General features: G+C 36.4%; 2 protein-coding genes across 2 annotated transcripts; both read left to right on the top strand.

Annotated features, from left to right (window-relative positions):
- The first annotated feature begins 216 nt into the window (after nucleotides 1-216).
- On the top strand, nucleotides 217-15,360 carry LOC138326921 (osteopetrosis-associated transmembrane protein 1-like). Its single transcript, XM_069272898.1, has 6 exons — nucleotides 217-667; nucleotides 3,061-3,175; nucleotides 3,946-4,073; nucleotides 4,935-5,051; nucleotides 5,388-5,553; nucleotides 12,429-15,360. Exons 1-6 carry the CDS (start codon nucleotides 326-328, stop codon nucleotides 12,530-12,532), a joined length of 972 nt encoding a protein of 323 aa, XP_069128999.1. The 5' UTR covers nucleotides 217-325; the 3' UTR covers nucleotides 12,533-15,360.
- A 2,144-nt stretch (nucleotides 15,361-17,504) lies between these two features.
- Nucleotides 17,505-24,392, top strand: LOC138326856 (uncharacterized). Its single transcript, XM_069272848.1, has 5 exons — nucleotides 17,505-17,601; nucleotides 18,617-19,246; nucleotides 19,669-19,864; nucleotides 20,312-21,814; nucleotides 22,169-24,392. Exons 2-5 carry the CDS (start codon nucleotides 18,678-18,680, stop codon nucleotides 24,371-24,373), a joined length of 4,473 nt encoding a protein of 1,490 aa, XP_069128949.1. The 5' UTR covers nucleotides 17,505-17,601; nucleotides 18,617-18,677; the 3' UTR covers nucleotides 24,374-24,392.
- Nucleotides 24,393-26,558: the final 2,166 nt, after the last annotated feature.

Here is a 26,558-nt window from a genome sequence, read left to right as displayed (position 1 = left end):
ATAACAGTTTATCTTAGTTCCAATATCGAGCAAGTATTACCGACTATGACCTTTACCCGGACATTGGTATTCTCTGTCTATAAGTGTCACCGCCATGACGGAAAAATGTGCCCTAAATGTTTCGCGGTCACATGACCAAATCAACATTTTCTACCTCCTACCCAGAAGAGTTCCTTGTATCCCGCTTCCGTAAAAATCTATTACTGCAACAGTGTATCCAGGAAAATATAGTCGATATTTTTTTAGCTGGATGACATAGGCCTATACTCCGCCATCGAAGTGGGATCACATGACATGACAGAGGAAGAGAGAACAATCATACACAATGCATATAGGCCAAAGGAAGATCGCATATATTCGTGTCTTTATTGCATGCTCTGTTGTTGTTGTTGCTGCTGAACATGTACACGAGCACTCCATCAAATTTCCGTGGGATCTTTCCATAGATTTCTTGGAGATACAACACACCGGCGCACTGATGACGATATCGAATAGCTCGGCCCCATATCCTGTTTATGATAGTTGTTTCGCTTACCTAGAAGAATTCGGAGTACATGCCTCGAAGTTTATCAAATGTACAATTGAAAAGGCGAGACCATTTCGTTTTTGTGAGGAGTGTGTAGCCTACTACAAACATACAATGCAATCATATGCAGATATTTTGGAGGTAATTTTCAAGTCAAAGGACATCTCTGTGAAGATATTGGACATGTTAGGCACATTACTGTATCGTTTCGTATGTATATACATAATAATAGTATACATTGTAACAAATTAACAGAGCCCCCCTCTCCAATCACTTTAGCCCAAATTTACTCATTACACCCCTCTCATTGTAAACACCCAAAAATCCATTACATCCCAAATACTGTTACACCACAGGCGTCTGCTTCTGGTTTGATAAAATATAACAACCTACCCCTACTATATGTTCATTAAGTAGGGGTAGGATATTTTATTTTTCCAAAACCAGATGTAGACGCCTGTGGTTACACAAATGTGCCCCTAGAAATATAAAATGCTATTTGATTTTATCTAGAGATTAATGTTATGCGTCATACCATATAAATTAATATTTTGTATGTGTTGATGGTGTTGAATAGAATATCATGAAATCAGAAACATATATATTAGAGATATTGGCAACTCTGCCATTTTTACAACTGGCAGTACAATGTATATGCTTCGGGGATTTTAGATATGATACTCTTGAATAATTAAACATAGGAGAATAACTTTGATATGTTATTACAAAAGTTAAAAAATAAAATTTTACCTTATATGCAAATAAAACAAAATACACTTCCGGTTCTGAATGTCTCATTCTCGAAAAAGCAGGTAAAATCATATTAAATATTATTAATCTGGAATATTGGTCATATCAAACCATTATATAATTTTAATGTTTAAAATATTACACTTAAAATAGTAATCCAAGGGGAAATGCCTATAAACCAGAGATCACTCTGACTGTCAACTCTCTGTATATATAAGCTGCAATATTGTAGCTCAAACAGACTTTTAGACAGAAAATGGTGTCGTCTTTAGAGCTACAATTGGTGCCTATTACCGCTAATGGAGCATTTATATGCAAACCATTATAAAACGTTTGTTTGCATTTTATCTAGTGTTGGGAATCGGTTGTAAAATGGTAATCGATCATCGGTTTAGGACAATTTACTAATTATCGATTTTATAATCGGATACTATTTATAGAAAGCTCTACTATATTTATATATTTCACCTTTTAGTTTTTCTGAAGAATTTTAGAAAGATATCCACTGAACCAACAGTCATGAAGAAGTATTTTTTTTAATTCAAATTCTTGAGTATCTATGATGTTTAAAATATTTTGATATGTGATTTTGCACTGATATATAACATAATAAAGGTTCAGAACAGTATAAGATAAGCATGAGTTATCTCCCATTTTAATAATCGATTATTACCTTTCATAATCGATAGTCTTTGGAAAAATCATAATCGATCGATCATCGATTAAAATCGAGAATCGGTCCAACACTAATTTTATCGTACTTGTTTGATATATTGCTTACCTACTAGGCAATAAAACTGAACCACATAAAATATAAAATTCTCATCGAAGCATTACATTTTTACATAATACATATGAAGGTCTTTCTGAAGGGAATTTATATGACAAGTCCACAAATTGTGAATTTGACGTCGTGTGAGCGGTACAGTAGATATTAAGAATGGTAGTTATGTTTGTTTTGGACAAAAATAATATGTAAATGCATGTATACACACAAAATAGTTGGAAACCTACAAAAAAGTATAGAAAACTGTGCCCGAGTGAATTTTGGAGGTAGTGCTCCACTACGACACATAGGGACCAATTGGTAACCGGCCAAAAGGTATAGTAGGCTTGGTACGTATATACGTTCTATGCATTTAGTACATCACATGATAATTACTAGGAATGCGATTGGATAAACTATACCAAAGTATAGTCCCCCGGGAATGAACACGCGACCAAATATATGACGTCATAATGAATGTCATGTGACATACTAAATCTATTATGGCCCTTTCCCTCGGGAACAGTTCTCCTATAGTGTTGTCTGGCGAGGTATAGTCCCCTCGTTCGACTTGGGGACTATACCTCTCCAGACAACACTATAGGAGAACAGTTCCCTCTTGAAAGGGCCATAATAGATTAATATAAGCCGAAACATGTCGGCAACCAGCAGCACCAGATGAACCTAGAATATACCATTTAGTACCTGACTCAGGTGTTGCATCTCTTATTTTTTCGATGATTCTGTGTATATATGTTTCTGAATAAATTTATCAATTACAATTTGTATAAAAAAAACAGATACTGTACTTTCATGTTCTTTTGGATGATGGTCTACCATTTTACTTCTGAAACTGTACATAACATTTGTTTTGTTGGTACTGCTTATCATCATTGCATTATATATATATACCCACATTTAATTGTAATATTAATTGGCTGTTTAATAATGGCTCGATCAGTACCCTCCGATTGTTGAGACCTTAATTTTGTTAAAAATATTTGAAATCTTATTACAGGATGATGAAGATAATGATGGATGTAAAGGCTTATTGTTAAATGCTGACCGTATTCAGGTCTTAAATGAGATTTACAACAACATACATCAGATCTGGAGCGAAGCTAACTGTAAAGGTACAAGTATAATGATCTGTAGCTACTTGTACAAAATGTAAACCAAATAGTACCAATTGTAACGTCAGATATAGCAAACCAACATGTACATTATGATCATGTATCTAAACATTATGATTAAATGTATCTATACATCATGATAATGTATCTATAAACAATTTATGATAAACATTTATTCAAGGATTAACTGGAATAGATTTTTTATGTTATGGAGATATAACACAAAAATCTGAGTGTACTCTAAATAAACCGCGAAGCGGTTTATGATGAGAGTACACTATTATTTTTGTGTTATATCTCCATAACATAAAAAATCTATTCAAATTAATCCTTATAATTCAATTTACTAAAGATAATCTCTTCAATATTCAAAATTCATTTCGGGACTCTTTTGTCTATGAAAGCATTACACCGTCATCTCAGCCAATCAGAAGCAACGTTACAAACGGCGACGCCATTTTTTCCTTTATGGGCTGATAAAGTAATTTTTTAAGCCAATGAAAATGCTCGTAACAAGCAATATTGAATTATCATAAGTTAAACCTTCTTTTCACAACTACATATTTAGTCATGATACTAGAATTATTACAATCTACTTAAGTTGTTGTGTAGTTCCTTGCAATTATTCTCACCTCTGTAAATTTAAAGGGCTCTCTGAAATTTCAAGAATCTTGGATAACACACTTTGGATGAAGATTTATTTTACTGTGTCATTTTGCTTATATACATATGTGTACAGATGTTAACATAACGTATTTTATAATTTACAGGATGTTTCAGTAGCGTGTCCATTGATATCAACGGTACAGTGGTTTTTCAATACAGCAAGGATACAACAGAGTTCATAGACAAATATAAAACAGTGTCATCATGTTTTCGCCATTATTCATTGCCAAAGGTAACCATCGATCACCATGTAGAGTCTTCTATATCAGAGTTACTTCCCTTAGTTTCACTCTGTCATTAGTTTGTACATTCATAACTAACTGTTCTGTCTGGCGTTTGAGGATTATCAAGGATGACTTTTCCAGCAGTGGTATCAAAACTAGCATAAGTCAACTCTACTTTTTGCATTTATTAATTATATCGGATTGATTTGAACATTGGTAAAGTTGCTCTTTGCATCATTTAGAATGCATGGACAGAGATTTGAAAAAATAGTCCTGTTTTGAAATACGCGTACAAAAAATGCATATGGTATTTTGGGAGCTAAAATATCAGAATTTAAGTGCATTTTGAGAAATGAGAATAAATGATAATAAATTCCATTTCTACTAAACGTTGGTCGCAACAATTTTTTGCATCCATCAAAACACAACAGACAATGCTTGAGGAAAATATTTCAGCTGGCTCTAGTTATAGTCTGAGTTTGGTAGATTTTGTGAATTTGTTTTAAAAGTGAATCATTTATATGGAGAAATATTTATTCTCTTTGTCTTTTTCACGTACATATAATATGCAAAGTGGGATAGGCAGGAGAAATAATTACTGTATGCATAATACTTGTTACTGTTTGAATTTCAATGAAATGCATCATGTGCAACAAAGTAATTTAGTTGCTCTCTTCAGAATTAAATATTTATTCTCAAGACAGATTTATCTGGTATTGTTGAACTAAGGATTTTCGGAGAAAGTTTGCATTGTGGGTTTTGTACCATAGATATTTGGAAACAGCTCAACTTGCTTTACAAAAGGAATTAATTTCATCTTCAGTTTTTTGAAAATTGATTAAATTGATGTTCCTCTTTTTGTGTTTCAGGGTCACAATGATAGTGTGTGTGATGTATGTCGAAGCAACTACACACAACTTAATACCTTTTTTAAGAAAGTCAGAGCCGCTAAAGACGACTTAGTGTGTATGGATCTGGTGGATATGGTAAGAGAGGAGTTATCTCCCATGAGATGAAATAGTGTTCCTTTGAACTACACACTGTTGGTGTTTCCTTTGAACTTTTTCAACATGATAAGTGCCAAAGGCACGTTGGGAAATCAAAGGAGCAGTAAATGGAACCAAAACTTGAACTTTTCACAAAATTATTGTACAAATGAAGCCACATTGAATCAATCTGCAACAGAAATAAAATAAAGAATCTAAACAGTATTGATATTTTCAGTCAAATTCAAGGTTATATAAGCCATGAATAGTTGGACGAGAGTGTATATAGGGATAAGGGCTTGTATTAGGTGAATACATTTGAACATGTTATTTCAGATGAATTACACCAGGTTAATGTGGGGGAAACAGTTACACTGTTCCAGACACTCTGCCGATGATGCTATAGTGGTCATCCTAGCGATCATCCTTCTGACCATGCCAGTTCTCTTCTACGGTGGAGCCAGATATTTTGTAGCCAGGACCAAGCGAAAATTGATGCTTCGTATGTATCTCTTACAATTTATTCTTGTCTCAGGTTACGATAGCTTAGGTAGTTTTCCACTGTAGATTTTGAATGCTTTTGATCTAAATTGTTTGATATGCGAGATGCAATGTCAAGAGAGGAATCGGAAGCATGAAATGATAGGTATAATCTGTCTATACCAGTTTACTTATAGTAACAAATAAAATATTTAACTCCTGGCTGTCTCTAGGTCATGAGTTTGAATCCCATATGGGGCAGTTGCCAGGTACTGGCCACTGGATCATGGTTTTTAGCTCACCTGGCCCGAATGTCATGGCGCGGTGTCCGTCCGTCCGTCAACATTTAATTTAAATCGCTACTAGTCATAGAGTTCCGCATGGTTTGTAACCAAATTTGGCCACAAACATCCTTGGGGGAAGGTGAAAAGAACTTGTATAAATTTTGGCTCTGACCCCCCGGGGGCAGGAGGGGCGGGGTCCAATAGGGGAAATAGAGGTAAATCCTATAAATCGCTGCTTGTCCTAGAGTTCTGCATGGATTGTAACCAAATTTGGCCACAAACATCCCTTGGGGAAGGGGAACAGAACATGTATAAATTTTGGCTCTGACCCCCCAGGGGCAGGAGGGGCGGGGCCCAATAGGGGAAATAGAGGTAAATCCTATAAATCGCTACTTGTTCTAGAGTTCTACATGGATTGTTACCAAATTTGGCCACAAACATCCTTGGGGGAAGGGGAACAGAACTTGTATAAAGGAGGTGTTGCATACAGGGTGAAAATCCGCCCACGATATTTTTTTGATTTTTGAATTTAAATTAGTTAATTGCATTAATACACATATGTCTATAATACTTAAAACCCGATTGGACCATCATTAGGACTACAGCGCCCCCTACATTAACACTGGTAAATTTAATGTCCATTGGGCCTTTTACCTAGCATAAGTCATAGTAAAAACACTTAAATCATGTTTTTCTTGTGATTTAAAATACCACATAAAATTGCCTTTTTAACGACATATCACACTTGGCTGTATCCAATATCATTCGATCACAAATCGAACGTAAATATCAAATTTGACAGAAAATACGACTTTTTGAAGTTTTCAATTTTTCGTTCGAGCACCAGAATAAGTAAGGCACTACTCGAGTACCCTAAAATTTTGATGTTTAAAATTATATTCAGGTTATCATCGATTTACCATAAACAGCTCAAGTTGATGAATCATTGGATATGCCACGTTTTTTTTAGGTTAATTTCGTCTACCCCCTGTTTTTTTTCATAATATCAAAGTACTGAGAGTACACTGTCTAATATTACCGACTTTACTGTTGGAGTAGAATGTGATGATGAGGTGCGTATTTCGACCAAACCTTGAAATAATCATCATAAACTCATGTTTAAATAATATTTTTCAGAAATTCTACTTATCCGTTTTGAAACAGTGGGACACATAAAACTGACAGTTATGATTTAACATATACACAATGCCATGTTGCATTCCAGAAACTGTATAAGCATTAAGGTAATAAATAGGACAGTATGTGTCCTTTGCCCATTGTTATTTAAAGGGAACCATCAATGTTGCCATCATCTCAGGTAGGGCGTTAGAATTGCACCTGCTATACCCATTGCATGATCGTAAAAGGCGACTGAATTTGGTAACTATTTTGCTGGCGTCAATCAGACATCAGACGAGGCGCTATGTCTCATTTTACCTTTAGTAACATATAGGTATTGCGAAATAATACCACTAAAATGTTTACCAGGTACTGATTACAAGTTATAAGTTTGTTTCTCATCCAACAACCTTCATGAAAGTGCATGATTTCTAGCAGCTTCATTTTGCTAGATATTTTCGTCTAACTTCTTAGAACAAAAGGAGACCGAAATACCTATATCAATGAGTATATTAGAATTGGTCGGTAAATGTTTATATCAGATTCACTATTTTCAAAAAAAAAATACTATTGTTACTAAATTAATTATGGGGGAAAAACTTTGATGAAATATCTTGGTTCTGTCCTTTGATGGGGCAACACCATAGAATATATGAAAATCAACCAGTTTACTTTTGCAGTAGACCAATTCCTGCATTCTTGACTCTATAAAATTGTTTTCATTGTTTGTTTGATTAAATCAAAGCCCTATTGATAGCCAGGATCATGTAAGGAAGGCATCTTATGTATGCAGTGTCCTGATCATGAGTGTATGAAGTGCGTAGTGTGCGATATGGGAGACTTCGGTATATTCATGTTGTGTCTTCTTCTATAGTGGAACTCTTGCCCTTTTCATAGTGCTATATCACTGAAACATGCCGCCGAAGACACCAAGCAACACATCCCCCAGTCACATCATACTGACAACAGACGAACAAGTCGTCCTACTCCCTTAATGCTGAGAGCTAAGCAGGGTGTGTCTCCGCCAGGTGACAGAACCCAGAGCCTACCTCACAGGGGCGAGCTCTCAACGGAAGGCCAAATGTGAGACAGTGTCAAGGAAGACGTTAAGAAGTATAAATAAAGTTAGGAAGAAGAGATGCTATGATACGATCCTAAATTTAGTCGCCTTTTCTTATCATGCGATAAGGGCAGTAGGTACAATTCTAACTCCCTACCTGCAGGACCGCATTTTCATCGTTATTTCATTTTAATGTCATAAGGTCATCTAACCAGAAGGGTCAGGATGACCTACAGTCACCATGCTTTGTCCATGGTCGTGCGCTGTTCGCATTTCGTCGTACGTATAAACTTTTCATTCAAACAACTTCTTCTCAATATCCGAAAGGCCCAAGAAACTGATATTAGGCATGTAGAATGCTGAAATGATGGACCACCAAATTTGTGGAAATGAATTACCTTGACCTTCATTCAAGGTCAAAGAATTTAAAAAGGCTAAATATTTTAACGATTTCTTGTGAATAACTAAGATGCCTAGATACCTGATATAAGGCATTAAGTATGCTGGCATGAACGACTACCAAGTTCATTTAAGGTTACAAGGGTCAAATAGGCTAAAAACTTTAAACGACTTATTGTGAATAACTAAGAGGCATTGGAATCTGATATTGGGACTGTAGAATGATAGCTTAAACGACTACCAAGTTTGTTTAAATGAATGACCTTGACCTACCTTCATGGTCACATGAGTCAAATAGACTAAAATCTTTAAACGACTTCTTGTGGATAACTAAGAGGACTAGACACCTGGTATTGTACATGTAGCATGTTGGGATGAAGGGCAAATGTTCCTAAATCATCTTGCCCGATAGGTCAGGGTGACCTTGAGTGATCGTACTTCGTGCGCCGTCGTTCATAAACTTTTCATTCAAACGACTTCTCAATAATTGGAAGGCATCAATACATGATGTTAGACCTAACATATTCTTAAATAAAGGGCTACTAAGTTGTTTGTCAAATGAATTACATTGACGTTAATTGAAGGTCACAGGGTTCAAATTGGCAAACATAAACGACTTCTTGACAATAACTAAGACGCCTTGCAGTATGCTGGAATAAAGGGCGTCAGACAAGTCAAATATATGAAAATCTTCAAACAGCTTTTTAATATGTGAAAGGCCTAAAGAACTCAGATAGTGGGTCTGTAATATTCCGCATGATTTGTTTACTTTACCTACTTTCATAGTAACAGTTTTTAAATATATCAGACACCAAGAACGTCAATTGAAGAGTTCCTAGAGTGAAATATCTTATTTTGTGCCCCAAAAAGTTAAGCAATTTCAGTCCACTGTATTCTTTTTTCATTACTGTATAGTTTGACTATGTTTTATTGTGTGAATAATAGTCCGAGATGGGCTGTTTGGCTGAAGAATGAAATCCAAATTATGCATGACATTTTTATGACATAAAAACAACAGTATATTCTTTTGAGAAATATCTAAGTTCAACATATAAGTTACAACGATATTCCATAATACGTTTCGCTAAACGGAACATTTGCTTATTAATAAGTAAATATACCCATGAAGACAGAAATACTTCTGACGATTGGTGTAGGAAATACTATAGGACCCTATTTAACATATTGTCTAGTTCAATATATGACCCTAAAATTAACATTTTGTGATATAGGCAAAAGAAGTTTTTATTTAGATGTAGGTCAAATGTCAATATATACCGTATTTTTGCGCGTATAGTGCGCACTTTTTTTCATAATTTATCAAGTGAAAAGTTGGGGGTGCGCACTATACGCAGGTACAAGGCATGGCCAGGTCCTGGGTCATGATCACCGACCGGCAGGTCCGAGCTGTGCAGTAACATTTTGTACACGTTGTCGTGAAATAATTATGATTAAATACTTGGATCTTTAAGTCAATGCATATATTCAATATAAAAGGAAAACATATCTTGAAATTTTTATCTTTAATTCCTTGAAAGTCCGTTTTGAGAGCACGTGTGTTCATGACCGGATTCATGTTACGATCGTGAATCTTCAGTAAGATATCTCCAAATCTAAATGGCTAAATGAATATAGCCTGGAGCTTGAAACGATGTATAAGTGTGTAATTAATTCGTCACATTAGACAGATTACCTTATAAATATGTTTCTCCAGCATGTGAAAACTTTTGAACTTGCAAATGTTTACGGAAGTGAGTGTAATCCCACATGCAGAGCCAGCAAATTAAATACGAAACTAAAACCTTCTTACATTAACACTGACCAATCGGCACTATAAATGATGGCATGACTGTAAAATTTACTCTTATTACTATCTTTTGAAATGGTTCTGTAGGATATCATCCTGATTTTAATACTAATTGAAATAATTGAGAATACGGAAGCGTGCAGTCAGTAATCAAATATGGCGGCCACCTGTGGTTGATTAGCCTACTCGGCCGGCTTTCCAGCTAATATCTTGGACAATGATTAAATCTAAATGCCGAACAGATACACAATAGACTTAATTGATACCACTTGGAATTACACAAGGTATGGTTAATTATTTGATTGTAAAAACATCGTTGTTGATATCCTCATTATAGTGTCACCGGCAATTCACAAGCTAACTAGGCCTGCCGTTGTGTAAACAAAGTGTCAATCATCGTGTCAAACTCCTCTCGCCAGTTAATTTTAATGAACAGAAAGTTGTTTTAAGCACTGATAAACAATAGGAACCGTTTGATTTTGTTCTTCAAAAGTGTTTGGAGGCAATGCAAAATGTTGTGAACGAAGATACAAAAACTGAGATTTTTTTTGTAAATTTTTTTTTTCTAAAATAAAACTCAAAAACGTACCTGCGCACTATACGCGGGTGCGCACTATACGCGCAAAAATACGGTAAGTCAGTTTGACCAACTTTGGTACACCAACTTACATAGGATACGTTTTACTCAAGTATGACGTCGCTAAAGCGGCTTTTGATACATGATAGAGCCGAGAGAAGGACAGATTTCGTTTAACATTTTTAACTCTCAGTACTCTCAGTACTTTGATATTGGGTAAGAAATAAAGGGGGTAGCCGTACAAAAGTGCAAAAAAGTCGGCATACCCAGTGATTCATCGACACAATATTTTCTTGAGTCAATAAATGATATATGAAGATATTTTTGATTGCTGAAATTTTAGGGTACTCGGGGTTTGCCATTGTTATCTAAGGAATTTATTAAAAACTAATGAAATGAAATTCCTCTATTTTCATGAAAAATTAAGAGCAAAACTGGAAATTGCAAGAAAACCCCAACAGATCTAATGACGTATTGTATATCGTTAAAAAGATAATACGAAATGCTATGTTATTACACCAAAATAATTTATCTCTTTGTTTTGTATGTCTTAATATGATGCATTAAAGGCGCACAAGTAGGAATCGGACGTAAAACTTACAAAAGGTGGCGCTGTAGTCGCATGATTAATCTATTCATGGAATAAGTACTGGTCCGATACGTATTATGTGCCGATTGATGTATTTGCACCAAAAAATTAAAAATCGATCGTGGGCGGCCATGCAACACCTCCTTTTGGCTCTGACCCCTCGGGAACAGGAGGGGCAGGGCCCAATAGGGGAAATAGAGGTAAATCCTATAAATCGCTACTTGTCTGAGAGTTCTGCATGGATTGTAACCAAATTTGGTCACAAACATCCCTTGGGGAAGGGAAACAGAACTTGCTTAAATTTTGGCTCTAACCCCTCAGGAGCAGGAGTGCCAGGGCCCAATAGGGGAAATAGAGGTAAATCCTATAAATCGTTACTTGTTCTAGAGTTCTGCATGGATTGTAACAAAATTTTGCCACAAATATCCTTGGGGGAAGGGGAACAGAACTTGTATAATTTTGGCCACAGCCGCCATCTTGAAAACACATTTTGAACTTCCTCTCAAGTTCTGGCTAAAACCTGCATGAAATGATCCTGACATGGTCCTGACAAAGTATTTTTACATCTCTGGTTGATCCCAAATCGAAGATGGCTACCATGACACTATATCTAATTAATTTCCTATATGTTAAGGTCCTTGGGCCACTTGTTTGAAATAAAATTTGCTGAAAGAAGTTTAAAATGATCCTGACATGGTCCTGACGAATAAAATAACACCTTATATTATTAATTTTACTACTGCCAAGGTAGTCAGATGACCGTTAAGGCCCTTTGGGCCTCTTGTTCACGAAAGTCTCCAGTTTTCCTCTATCATCAAACCTGGCAAATCCTTACCAGTCCCTGGCTGTTAATAGGACATAAATCTAAAAAAAAAGTAAAATTTTGTTACTTTACCTAATACCTGATGTACCATAATATACCTGTTGATTACTTGTCATTGAATGGGTGTCCAGCTGAGGCAACTTAATTAGATATCTTAGGAGTATTGTCTCTCTAATTACGTGTATTTCATTGTATTTTTCCACATAAAGACTTGAAGTTTTTATTTTCTATGTTTATAGAGAAGAGGATGTCACAAGTTGCTGCACGAACATTGTTTGTTTCACTTGATGATGCTAGCTGTAAAGATGAAGAAGAGACACAGCTTTTAACCTCATCGTCATGACGAAGTTTGTAGACTGCTTTCAGGGTTCTCGTTAACAGCCGGTTGCCAGCAAAAACAGCTGTGTATTTCCTTGTTTACAACCGGCTATTTTTGTCATAAATAAGTATTGTCCCCCATGGGGGCTTGTGGCCCTCAACCATCTATTGTTAATTTTCAACCATCTATTTAAAAATTTAGTGAGAACCCTGGCTTTACCTGGGTATATTTGATAAAGATTCCAAGTCAACCCTAGTTTATCCAGTTTATGAAAATAATTTTCTTCTGAAAAGGAATTTTTGTAACTCACAAGAAATAAGACTCACAAAAGAATTAAGAGATTGACATAAAGAAGAAAAGATCCTGACATTCCAAAGTTGTATTTCAAAAGATTTTTAGATGTGAATGGCAATGTACAAATGTTTACATGTGATAGTGATCATAGAATATGAGATTTTTTAAGAATGAAAGAATGGTATATCTGGAGATTGCTAATCTGTGATAAGAGTGTGTTTATTTATAAAATTTCAATATATGTTTGTACATAGTGTATTTAATTTCTGCAAAATATGTGAGTAATAGAACGTTAGTATCCTTAAATCATAAAAACAAATTGTTCTGAATATATTGGTTAATAGTAGAACATGCATAGCATACCTTTAAGTTTTGTTTAAAATGATGAAATTACAAGCAAAACCTGTTAAATGTAGGTTTCGCCCAATGAAATATAAAGTTTACGAAATTGAAATTTATCCCGTTCATAGATATAATCTTCAGATCATTTTCGATGCATACAGCGAACAAAATGGGTGGTCAGTTGCCTAGCTTGACCAGGAAAATACTCCTCTAAAAATAGAGCGAAGTCAAGCTTTACATAGAACATGACATATTTTTTTCCAAAACGAGGCCGCGTCAACAAAGGGAAGCGTGCAACAAAATGTCATATAGAAGTGACAGTCTTGCCACGGCATGTTTAGTTAAAAAACAACAACAACAAATCAAAGTACGATGGATTGTTTATACTCTACATGTCATATAATCTATAACACTTCAAGTTACTGACATACGCTCGCTAGCTTAGTTCACCAAACATATATATACATGTATGTAGGTATGTGCACTGGCATATGTGTTGAAATTTAACTCGCCACTTGCAACACGACCCATTTAAATGACGATTCAGTGTGGTAACACTATAAAACTATGAATCAGTGGCCAATCAATTAAATGAATGTTCTTAGGTGTAGTAAGGATTTAAAATCCATATGAATCATTAGATCATATCTGATTGTGATTTAATCATATGCTGGTAGGTCAAAGACCTAATATGGACTAATATATAGAGATTAGTCTGTAGCCATACTGTAGGCCAGGACTTTGAAATGAATTACCAGTTCCCAATTTTGCATCACAGAGGAGCTCCTTACCTTTCTCTATATCTTAGTCTGTAGTGGGTCTTTGACCTAAAAAACCTATGATTTAATACAAAATGTTTAGTAGGATGAATTATTTATAGGCCTTGCACATTGAAAATTAACATAGTATCAATCTCTGTTTATTAAATACATGTATTTGTATGTATGATGTAACTTTCCTTTGTACTATGTACATGTACTTTATTATATTTACATGCATTTATGTATTTTTATATGGTTCATTGTCGGACTTCCTATTTAGGGCTTTCATTACCTTTTGTTATTGTTATGTTACTTATACTCTATAGGGCTTTTCACCAGCTGATGGCTGGGCCGTTTTGCATTTCTTATACATGTAATTAATATCGTTATCATTGATATTCCAAAGCAATTGTGGCCTCTAAATCTAATATATTACATGTAATTAATATCGTTATCATTGATATTCCAAAGCAATTGTGGCCTCTAAATCTAATATATTAGTGTAAAATCAGATATACAACCAATTTGTATAATGGACAATAAAGTGAGAGAATATGAAGGTGAGAAAGTGTTTAAAAAGTATCAATAGATAAAGTAAATTCAATACAGCCATCATACCTTCAGGGTAAAATGGATTTATATTTTTCCATTACACATTAAAAATGTATAATATGTCTAATACAAAAGATGACAAGGGTTCAAAATTCACATAGACTAAAAAAAAAATTTCTATGTATGGAAACAGTCATCCTCGATATTCCAGGGGTTCTGATCACTTATGATCTCTACACCCCTAGACTATCTCATAGTGAAATTGAAGGCAGCTCAGCGAAAAACATTTGACCAATCACAGGCTAGCAAAGATTTCCTTTGAAGACTACAGAGAGAGCGACGCCTACATCAAAGCCACACAGTCAACCACAGTGTACCGTTATATGGCTCTTTTGATGTACATCAAATGACTAAATTACCTTTTCTATTCTGTTGCCTCCAGTTTTACTATGAGATAGTCCAGGGATGTAGAGATCGTAAGTGATCGGAACCCCTGGAGTATCGAGGATGGGAAACAGTATTTATTATGATATTGTGAATTACCACTAACAAAAAGTTTCACATTGATGTATCATTAGTTCAACTGTCTATACTCTTTAATTTTAATGTCATAGGAAAATGTGTTCTGTAAAATTTTGCTGTAGCTTTGGTCTTCATCAAGAGAAAACTATGGCTGCTGTGATCATCATGTTGTCACATCTAGTTTTCATCTTGATAGAAATAATCTGTTAACAGCTAGATGACTTTTATATTTTTATAGAACTGACAAAAATAACATGTATATTCCCAGAAAAAGTTTTCCCGGAAAAAGTTTTTCACCAAAACTCTATTCCCAGTATTGAAAAAAGCAAAATAAAAAATATTTTGTTTTAAGTGCTTAAACAATAAAATATTTTGAAATTCTGTGATGTATATAGTCTTGTTATTGTACATAAAAACCTGCAAGATAGTTAGCTTACAAGTTTAATACTATGAAAAATTGTGACCTTCATTCAAGGTCATTGTTGATCATTAGCTTTTAGAAATCCCCCCCTGTGCAACTTCTCAATAACAAAGGAGATTCAAGACTACCGATATAAAGTCTGTGCGCATGTTCTTGTAAAGGGGGGTAACTAATTACTAAATACATAAGCCTTACCATGCACCTAAGGTTGCAGAAGTTAAAATGTTTTTGTTTTTTCTAATTTTTCTCATTAACCATGATGCCTAAAGACCTGGTATTTTAACAAGTTTAATTACAAAATGCAAAACGATTAGCCTATCTAAGCGATCTCCACTGACTGAAGATCAGATGCAATAATGAACTTTTAACATACATGTACTTTAATGTAAGGCTACATAGTTTGTGTTAGGATGAAACCAAATATAGAACGGCCTTACAAGTCCACGACTTACAACGGCTGGAAAACAGTGTGAATGTAAATGACCTTTATCGGCAATCAAGGTCAGACTTCTCAAAAGTTTTCAAACGATTAAACTTCTTCTGAATAACCAATACTAGAGATGACTCAAATAGCATTGATCTTTGTTTAGGGGCATGGGGTCAAATCTGATTTATCTGAAATATCCAGAGACCTGTTATGATGCAATGATTTGATACAAAGGTAGTAATTTTGGATTAAATAAAGAGAATAGTAATAAAAAAGACGTCCAGAACATAGGGTTATTTCAACAAAACTGCAGCACTTGTTATAGGATTTGAACAGTTGATGTTTGAAATATAGGGGTTTAATTAAGGTATATGTACATATTGTATTTTAGAACGTAAATTTTCTGCAAAAATATAGAAAACATAGGGTTTCAACAAATGATGTTTAGAACATATGGTTTCAACAAATGATGTTTAGAACATATGGTTTCAACAAATGATGTTTAGAACATAAGGTTTCAACAAATGATGTTTAGAACATAGGGTTTCAACAAATGATGTTTAGAACATAGGGTTTCAACAAATGATGTTTAGAACATAGGGTTTCAACAAATGATATTTAGAGCATATAGGGTTTCAACAAATGAAGTTTAGAACATAAAGGTTTCGATAAAATATTACATCTTAGGGTTTGAACGAAAAATGTGCTGAAAAAAAAGTAAGTGGTTAATATTATAAGTGTGCTCGAACTCTAAAGTGTTTATAATGACAACGTTTGGAATGTCATATTTATAATTTATAATTTGGATTAATTAAAGCGGTCTTTGAAACAGATGTTCGACTTGTATAGGATACAGTTGTATGTAATCTAAACGATCAGTGTTTATTGTTTACAATACAAATCTTCGGACTATAAGATATCAGGATATATACATGTTCAACCTACAGAGTTCGCAATACAAATGTTTAAAACAAAAAGATATTAGGGCAATATGACTATTACATAGATGTTCGGCATGGTTTTATCAGTTTAATGTCCTATTAACAGTCAGGGTCTTATAAGGACGTTCCTGATATGTTGCAGGAGGAAAGCCGAAGTACCCACAGAAAAACACATACCAGCTGTCAGTACCTGTCAATTGCCCCACGTGATTCGGACCCTGCTGGCTTGTGGTCATCTTAACCACGGCCCCATATAAAACTTCGGACTACGCGTATCTTACACGTTTATAATTTTAGATAGTATATGATCGTTATTATAATATTCTCACATTTGGGATGTATGTAGAAACCGTAAATTAATTAAGTTAGTTAATTTGTATTGAATACACAATTATTCTGGTTTTTGGTTTTATTAGTTTAACGTCCTATTAACAGCCAGGGTCATGTTTGGACGTGCCAGGTTTGTTGATGGACTACCGACCAGCAGTCAGTACCTGGCAACTGCCTCTTATGAGATTCGAACTCGCGACCCAAAGGGATTGTGGTGATATGTCGAGACATCTTAACCACTCGGCCACCACAATGATATAGTGCTTTGGCATAGCCCACAATTACACGGTGCTAAACATACGTCCTATTAGTGTATATACACTGCTTATGCCGAAATAAAACGTCAACGTTGGGATGAAGAAGCGCTTGACTTGTATTGCGCATCAATTGATGACGTCCGAAATATTTTTTTCATTGTGACGTAAATTCCATTATTTATTATGACGTCGTGTTGCCATGTAATCACATAAACTTTTGAGCGATGGAGGGAAGTGCAGTAAGCGGTAAGTACACAATGAATGGATTTATATCAACTCTGCCAAATCCGTCGACTATCGAGTTATTTAGTTCCTTGTATTTGATTTACCTGATTTAACATAGTTAGAGTATTATCATGTTCAATCTTACATCTAGCCGAATTTTGCACTGACAGATCGGAGTTCGAACTGGTGCAAAAGGTTCTGAACTGCCCGGGAAAATATGTTAGGGCGGGTGCATGCAGACGTACAATGTTCTGAATTTTAGACCCGCTTACTGTTCGTGTGTCCAGCCTGTTCTACAGCTGGTCAGAACCTTTGATGTTTGAACCTGTTCTATTTGAGCCCCAACACAGAACACATTATGCAATGCCTCGGGGCAACAGAGTTGTCAAGATTCACGCAAGAAATAATGATATTCATCATTTGAACAATAATTAGTGTTTAATCGTGAATACATAAGTCTAATTAACACAAAAAATACTATAAAATAATTTATTTGCCTTTGGGTCATGCGCAATCAGTACTTCATTCCATATAGGATATAGTGCCACGGATTTTTTTCGGGATGCAATTAATCATTTTCCATATTTTTAATTTGAAGTAAAATTAAAAGCTCAAACTTTTCAACGGCGGTAATGGTGTATAGTAAGTAACTTTTGTAACTGAAGAAAAATACTAAATCGTCTGATGCTGTTTTTGATAGTGAAAAAATACCATTTGTCAGCGGTGCAGCATCTTTAAGAAAGGAGATCTATAGTAATAATGTGTAGAGATAAATCGGTATTCTATAACTTATCCTCAACATATTAATTTCAATGTCGATTAAGGGGGATTTTTTGTTAGAAGGAACTTGCCATATATTGTTGCTTAGGTTTTAAAAAAAAGCATAAATTTTGAATGCCATGAATAGACAAAATTAACAGTAGATACATACAAGCTACATGTATAAGACAAAATTCACGTTTGAACATTACTGATTCCTACATGAAATACATGCATGTGTACTTACTGTTCTAACAATGTATGTTATATTCTACAGTTAATGGATCGATGAAACTATATCATCAGAAAGATCCCCAGGTGGGTCAAGCAAGAATGTGATGCCGTCCCTTATAAATGGCTGCTTCTGTGGAAACCGTCACAAGTCGGTCAAACCACTTGTTGAAGATTCTACATGTACAGATGTCCAAGAGCCGCTACTAAGCTTATACGTGGAAGTAAGACGTGCTCCAAGACAACAAGGGTCTAGAAAGGCAAAGAGAATCGAAAGATGGCGTCTGTTCAAAATTGCAGTTTCTGAACTTTTCTTGCGAAATGTGAACTTAGACAGACAGTTCTTCAAGGCGTTGAAGACTGAGGGCCTTCTAGTCGCCTTGGTTTCATCAGTCAAAAACCCCGTCCTCAATATAGCATGGCTCTTCACAGACGGCGAATTAAGAAACACGCGCCAGTCATTCCATAGGTCGTTTCAGAAGTATACATGGGATACTGTCATATGTGAGGGAATCACGGCTGAAATGAAGGCAAAATTCAACTACGATAAAATCAATGAGCCGATCCTGGACGGTATACCATGTTCGTATTGGCTAGCAGCGATCGAGCCGACTATCCCTATGATTCTGGAACTGTTCTCAAGGAGGCACAAGAAGAGCAACCTGAGCAAGCTAAGGTAGAATTTCGAATGCAACACATACGCTTGATGTTTGTTTTCTGTTAGATTAATCGCATGCGATAATTATTGCGTTCACACGCAAAAGTGTTGCGTTCACACACAAAGTGCCTTTTTCCAGCCACCGTAGAATACATACAATAGTATTGCCTTCGCACGCAATGCTATTGCGTTCGCACTAAAAAGTGTTGCATTCAGACACAATAGTGTCCTTTTCCAGCACCAACGCAGAATACACTGTAATACAATCACAACCCGTGGCATGTCTAGGAATGCTATCCTCATAAGACTTTAGCTGTTGGTTCTCATGGCATTAACCAAAGACAATACCAAACGTGTAATGTTGCTTCAGATGTTTTATTTACGCCAACAATATTATCCATTTTATCTTTTGTCCTCAACATATTTCCTCTGTTTCATAGAGTCATTGAAGATGCATTCGAAGAGATGATAACTCGGCATGGAGACACATTCTTTGACCATCTCGACCCCGATATGTTTGGTCCTCACCAGTTGTTGGTAAATAGAGCACTTACCACGCCTTTTCCCACGATGGAGCTTGGAGCCACCGCTGCCTTAGTGCATAACGCCATAGTCAGCAGGGAACATTACTTCCAGGTACGATTTCCCCCACATTTGTAATCATGATAAATACACGTGTGGAAATATGCGTCTATTATATTGAAATAAACAAGTGAACGACTATACAAAATATCAGAGACGTGAACCTTCTACCACGATCAATTGAGCGAAGGATACGTTTAGATCACAATCCAACGTTATTATGCAAATATCATATGGCTTTTATTGGTATTTTTAGTCAACTGATTTCAATATACTAATTTTTTTAAATAGTATAATTAATAATTATGTTGTCATGGCAACGTAACGAGGAAAAAATCCCACAAATAACATCCATCCCATAACTAGTGGATGGCAGTTGGTTTCAGATAAGTTAGAAACTCAAATCACTTAAAAGTGTTCATCTTATTATCAATGTCAGATATAGTGACCAACGCACATTCGATAGTCAGATTTGTTGAGATATATTTTATCTTTTCCAAGGAGCCATTCAGATCAAGGAGACCAAACCATCGTAGCCGCTGCACCAGAAGACCCCGCCCATCTCAACTGTCAAGACATGGGAAGGAACCAGCATTAGTTCCAGACCCGTCTAACATATCAAATGATGACACGGATGCGACTGTTTCAACTCTTGTGGCAGGCTCAGAGTACATGTACCGGCAAATGCTAGTCGACTTTGATCCTCATTGGTACGTTCCATTCATCTTGCAACTTGCCGCCTTCTCCCAAACACAAACTCCCGAGGTCGATGGCAGTTCTGATGAAGATATTGCCACTATTGTGGAAGAAGCGAGACGACCGGGGCAGATACCAAGTGCCAGCGATGAAAACTCTATCAATATCCCCAGGAGCTCAAGCATTGAATCTGTATGTTCCCCTGAGCAGCCATCCGAGAATAGAGATTCAGATATACCTGGATGTTCATGGATGGATACATTGTCACGGTGCCATGATGACGATATGGTTGTGAACGATTGTAAGACTGAAAGCAGAACCAGCTATCGAATACCAAGCTCTAAAAGTAGTTCTATCAAATTGGACGACAAGTGCCCAATGTGGAAATGCAATCCTCTTAAAGTTGGATGCGATTATACGAATCACAAAAGTGAAATAGACGAAGTGTTTTGCGTAGGAGAAGACAGTGGTGAAATGCTTGAAGCACTTCACGAATTTGTTGAAGATGGAAACATCGATGAGTATGTTGATTTTATTTTGAGCAATGCTGTTTTATCTCTAAGACACATTCAAAAAGATATGATCGACCAGTGCAAACTGTCACCATGGTATCTAGACACTGTCGACGGCATAGAACCTATCGAACGGGTGCGTTCATTGTCATCACCAGGATGCGACTTCGACATGGCGTGTACATCTGCAGAAGACTTGGGGAAACAATTGACGCCCTACGTACCCTGTCCAAATTGCTACCACGATGAATGCGTGGTTGATGAAATGGCTAACTTCAACCAATCTGCTCATCAATGTGCGCACAGCGGTTGTCGATGTAAATACTTGAATAACCGAAATGGAGGCATGCCTGATATGCAGGACGCATCCTTGAAAGAAGAAATTGGCGTACCAGATGCAGATTTTTTGAACCAGGATCTTGTCATGATGAACGTTAACCAATCCGCCCTTTATATGCATACACACCATCGGTACGCAAGTAGATGTAGCTATTCCCCGGACACATGGGTTTATGATCCATACGAATATAACTTTCACCCAACGAGACGCCGTCCGGTTGAAAAAACGATACGTTCATGGCAGGCGTCAATCAAAAAATATATCGGTAGAATGCCAGAGGGTGATATGTCTAAACGTTTGGAACAAATGCCTTCATTTTTGACACATTTTGGTGGAGGCAATGGTCCTGTGGCTCGAAGATTCTTTGTTCGCTGTGCAACGGAATGTCTGCAGGACATCGACGAGAAAGAACCTTGGAAGTGGAAACCAACCGCTGACCATGAGTGGCCATTTAAAGTATGTTTGTCCTTTCATGTTTGAGTTATTGTTACGGCAATGCTGTTACTCTCGATTAAAAATGATTGTCTTTTAATTATACATCCTTTATGATCCTCGATGGCGATCAAAGAATGTTTTATTCTGCTCCACTTGGCATATCATGAAATTAACCATTGTATCTCCAGGTAAAACAGGTATAAGCCTATTTCTAAACTTCATTTCGTTTAAACTGTACTTCTTTCTAGTACAACTTTTGGGAAAATATCGACTTTGATTCGGATAGATTGTGATATTTGTATTAACTTTAGAACAGTCATGTAAAATTATTTAAGCGTTATAATAATTATCGTCAACTTTTGTTATTAATTGTAGAATCGTCGACCTGAGGTGTCACCTTCTGGACCAGAAAGTTCAGATAAAAAGTCTACTTCAGTGTTCGATAAATCACCATGGAAAAACGAAATAATTGCAAGATACGAAAAGAAATATTCTACAAAAGAAAAACACGTCGAGAAAAAGAAGAAAATCAAACGCCGAAATGCATTCAATGTTTCCAATAGTAAAGAGGAGTCGGATGTTTCTAGTCCAACGGATGATTCAGTAGAGGAGGTTAAAGATGTTCTAACTAGACGCCAAACGTCCAGGAAAGAAGCTGATGTAAAATCATACGAAATGCAGCAGCGCTCTGTTCCTTCGCCAGTCATAAGAAAAACATTGGAAGAAACGTCTTTTATTTATAGAAATAGAAGTCGTGGTTGCGATAAAAATAAACTTCCAGAAATACAGAAAACTCAAAAGCCAGCAGAAAAAAGCGACACTTTCAACGAAGTATCTGATGATCAACAACACGTTGAAAAACCTGCTTCAACCTTTTATTCCACAGCAGGTGCAGGACAAAGCAATGTGAAAAACATAACACCATATTCAAACCAAAAACAGCAGTCTTACTGTGTGAATAAGGCAGTTTGTAAAGATAACATTTCAGATTTAAAGGACATTGCCAATTGTGTGGTGGATGACTCCAACACGATTGTAACAATCAGTTCCCGGGACACATTGTCGTCGGAACGTGGAATTCAACAACCGAAATATGGCCTCAATACGAAGTATGCCTCTTCTGAAAATGATGCCGATTTAAGCTCAAATGACAACGAAGAACCGAGAAGAAAATCTAAAGTACGTTACAAGAAAAGAAGGAGGAGCACCTCTCAACGAAAGGAAACCAATGATGTTGCAGAATCAGATATAGATGATTCTGGTGGCTGTGGCAACTTCTGTGGAGAATCGAAGAATGTTCTCGCGAAGTCACAAGATCATGCGACACTAAGTAATGTGTCATACCATGAATTATCTTCCTCGTTGAAATACAGTTGTGAGACCGCAAGTGCATCCAATGAAACAAACACACTTTCATATTTGAGCGAGAAGCAGCTGAAATGCGGTAGCGTCAAGAAACAACCAAATGACACTACTGTTTGGACATACGGCGATACTGATACGAAACAATCAGAAAGTGGAGAAATTGAGGACGTTAATAGCTATATAGATTGTACAGATTTCTGCCAGTCTTATTCATCAACTAATGATCAGAGAGAGAGTGATTTTGAAGATGATGTTAACGAGGAAGAGAAGAACGTTGTAAATGAAAATAACGACACAGAAGGAGAGTCGAGCGAGAGCAATGATTTTCACAGAACTGAAGAGGAAGATCGCAATTATGACGCGTCAAGCTCGGATGGATGTCTCCTTGGTGACGAGGGCTATGTAATGGTCAATGTGTCTGATATGTTTTCCAGTGAAATCCGTGCTACACAGAGATCTGGAAGTTTCACTAATCATCTCGTGGTGTGTTCTGGTCACTCAAGTGTTACACTTGAGTCAGGTTCTTCCTCTTCCTTGGGAGATGGAGGCAGTAACACAACAAAGAGTCCCCCTCTGTGTTATAAAGATGCCGGGTATTGTAAGAAGTCATATTTGTCTTTGCATACTCATAATGGAACATCGCCTGTTGATCATGTGCATCTTGGAAATCTCGATTCAAATAAAATCGTGAAAAGCAATGGCGAAACATGTATAGGCCCTAATACCGATTGTTGTCAAGATAGTGTGCAGTCTTCTTCAAAGACCTGTAACTATCGTACATCAGAACAGGTATTACGTCACACTCAAAACGAATCTCTCGGCGACGCTTACGTCACAACTCTGGAAACGATGGTGTCGAAAGATTCGACAGAGGCGCAGTGTGAGTCATCTGCACAGATTCGGAAAAACAAGGAAGATGACACAAATATTGATGAACGGCCCGTCAGATTACGAGAGAAGCCCTCGCGTCGGCCTGATGACGTAGGCGATACAACTAATTCCGTGGATGAAGTCAGGCGCCTTCGACAATCAAGGCGCCAAAGGGGGATTCTCCATTACCAATGGCATGGACTTTATGTGCTCTCTCATATGTATGACAATCCCTTAGGACAGCGAATACGTCAATACCGAGGACGATTCCGGGCATGGTTGGACCGCAGACGCCACCCTCATCTGCGGAGGGACATATATACTAATTTGATTAATATTCACTGAATAAAATACACATATCATGTGATAGAATTATTATTATAGTTAAATGACAAATAATTTTCTCTTACAGATATTCAGATAACTGTTACTGGTCATCATGTCTAGCCAACTTATTTTTATCGTTAATTCTCGATAACATATTACATGTACTTATATACAGCTGTTTGTGTTGCTGCTCAACCGTCGTTGTCATCAGCTTAAGCAGCAACACAAACAGCTGTATTAAAATAATTTTCATATATTAGAAAATTGATGAAAATCATTTACATGTAAGTTATACAGATCTAGTATCATCGACACCTATTTCTACCGAAATAGTTTGTCATATAAATAGGCAGTTCGGGTTATCAACTTAACCGCGGGTTATCAACCGTGCCGATATTGTGCTCAAAGATTATTGTATACTTAACTTTGTTAATAAAAATCATTTGATTTAAAAATCAATAACATTTCTTCATTCCAATGCCAATTTGTGTCGGGTGATCTACATCCGTTATATATACTTAATAAAGCATGAATCAATATTGCACGCTCGCACAACTTGTTCTGAGCATGTGTGTTTCTGACAATTCTGGTTTATCTAAAAACAATGTCCCCAAATACAGTTTTAGCCTACAAGAAAATATTATTATTTATGAATCTTCAAATTACTTGCTGGTGTGGTGAGCCGACTAATAAACTGCTGCTCACCATATTGATCTGTTAAGGTACAAAGAGGCTACTGGTTGTTGAGAGACCGAAGCTGGTAATGTATAAGTCTCACAGCGCTGAAGTTTGACGGTGAGCTGCTTGCATATAAGAATTTAACTGAATGTTGAAGCTGGACGGCGAACTGAATCCATAGGAACCTAGCTGGAAGTTGAAGGTTGACGGCAAAATGCTCCCAAAGGAATCTGATTGGAAGTTGAAGCTGGACGGCGAGCTGCTCCTAGATAAACCTGGTTGGAAGTTGAAGGTGGACGGCAAAATGCTCCCAAAGGAATCTGATTAGAAATTGAAGCTGGATCGTGAGCTGCTCCTTATCCTACATGGATGGAAAGTGAACCTGGACAACGAGCAGCTCCTAAAGAACCTGGCTGGAAGTTGACGTCGGACGGCAATCTGCTCCTAAAGAACCTGACTGGAAGTTGACGTCGGACGGCGATCTGCTCCTAAAGAACCTGGCTGGAAGTTGACGTCGGACGGCGATCTGCTCCTAAAGAACCTGACTAGAAGTTGAAGCTGAACGGCGAGCTGCTCCTAAAGAACCTGGCTGAAAGTTGAAGTTGGACGGCGAGCTGCTTCCAAAAGTAGCTTGAATTCTTGTTATCTGTTGGGTTTATGAAGTCATAGACTAAATACATAGGGCATTTGCGTTTTTATTCTTTTCCGGGGGAAAAATTTGCAAACGTTTTCGCCTTTTCCTGGCTGCAGGGACCTGTTTAATCTGTTGATGACAATACATTTTATTAGATTTATCCAATTCATACAGAAATAAATAATACTGTATTTCTATTCGATATCATGTAACAGAAAATATTCAGCATGTTTATCAGTCAATAGATTTAAATTTGTGTTTGAGAAAAAACATTTCAAAAGGTCCTATACAGATTTATACAGTATTTCATTGATTAAACGTTACAATATTATAATTTGCTCAACACTTGTGAATTCTTTAGTTTACGGCATTCATATTAAAAGCAAACTTTCGAGTTGCATCATTTGAGTATATTTTTTTGAAAATTCAGTTTTTCCGCTTTTCGTTGGATGACCTAGAAAGGTTTTATCATCTTCAAAGGCGATGGTCTTCTTTAATTTATTTGTTACAAGTGTAAAAGTAATTATAATAATTAGTAGGTCGCTTAAAGGAGAAATAACTCTTACTAGGATTAAGAAATTATATAGGGAATGCCGATGGTAGTACAGTCCATGTATACCTTACTTAAAGATATATTTTAAGAAATATACGTAATCTATCTGCATAAATCATTTATAAAATAAAACTTCTATAAAAAAAAGGGGGCCGGACTAGTCCCGGTCTCCCCTAAATAGTTACTGTACACGAAATAAAAAGTAATGATCGATAATTTGATAAAGGACATTCATTAGAGTTTGTAGATTTTATAAACAAAAAACGTACAATCTTATACACTTTATATGATACTGACTGTTCAGTACCTGTAGCTTTGTACGAGTTATGGTTCTTGCA

The sequence above is a fragment of the Argopecten irradians genome, chromosome 1, assembly GCF_041381155.1.
Source record: "Argopecten irradians isolate NY chromosome 1, Ai_NY, whole genome shotgun sequence".
Classification (NCBI taxonomy): Eukaryota; Metazoa; Mollusca; class Bivalvia; order Pectinida; family Pectinidae; genus Argopecten; species Argopecten irradians.
The sequence above is the reverse complement of the archived record's forward strand: the minus strand, read 5'-3'. Positions and strand labels throughout refer to the sequence as shown.

Bases quoted from the DNA above. Each gene is read 5' to 3' on its own strand.
- LOC138326921 (XM_069272898.1), top strand. From the start codon at position 326: ATGCATATAGGCCAAAGGAAGATCGCATATATTCGTGTCTTTATTGCA. The intron at 668-3,060 runs GTAATTTTCAAG...ATCTTATTACAG, and splicing joins CATATGCAGATATTTTGGAG to GATGATGAAGATAATGATGG. The intron at 5,554-12,428 runs GTATGTATCTCT...CTATGTTTATAG, and splicing joins CAAGCGAAAATTGATGCTTC to AGAAGAGGATGTCACAAGTT.
- LOC138326856 (XM_069272848.1), top strand. From the start codon at position 18,678: ATGCCGTCCCTTATAAATGGCTGCTTCTGTGGAAACCGTCACAAGTCG. The intron at 19,247-19,668 runs GTAGAATTTCGA...TCTGTTTCATAG, and splicing joins AGCAACCTGAGCAAGCTAAG to AGTCATTGAAGATGCATTCG. The intron at 21,815-22,168 runs GTATGTTTGTCC...TATTAATTGTAG, and splicing joins ACCATGAGTGGCCATTTAAA to AATCGTCGACCTGAGGTGTC.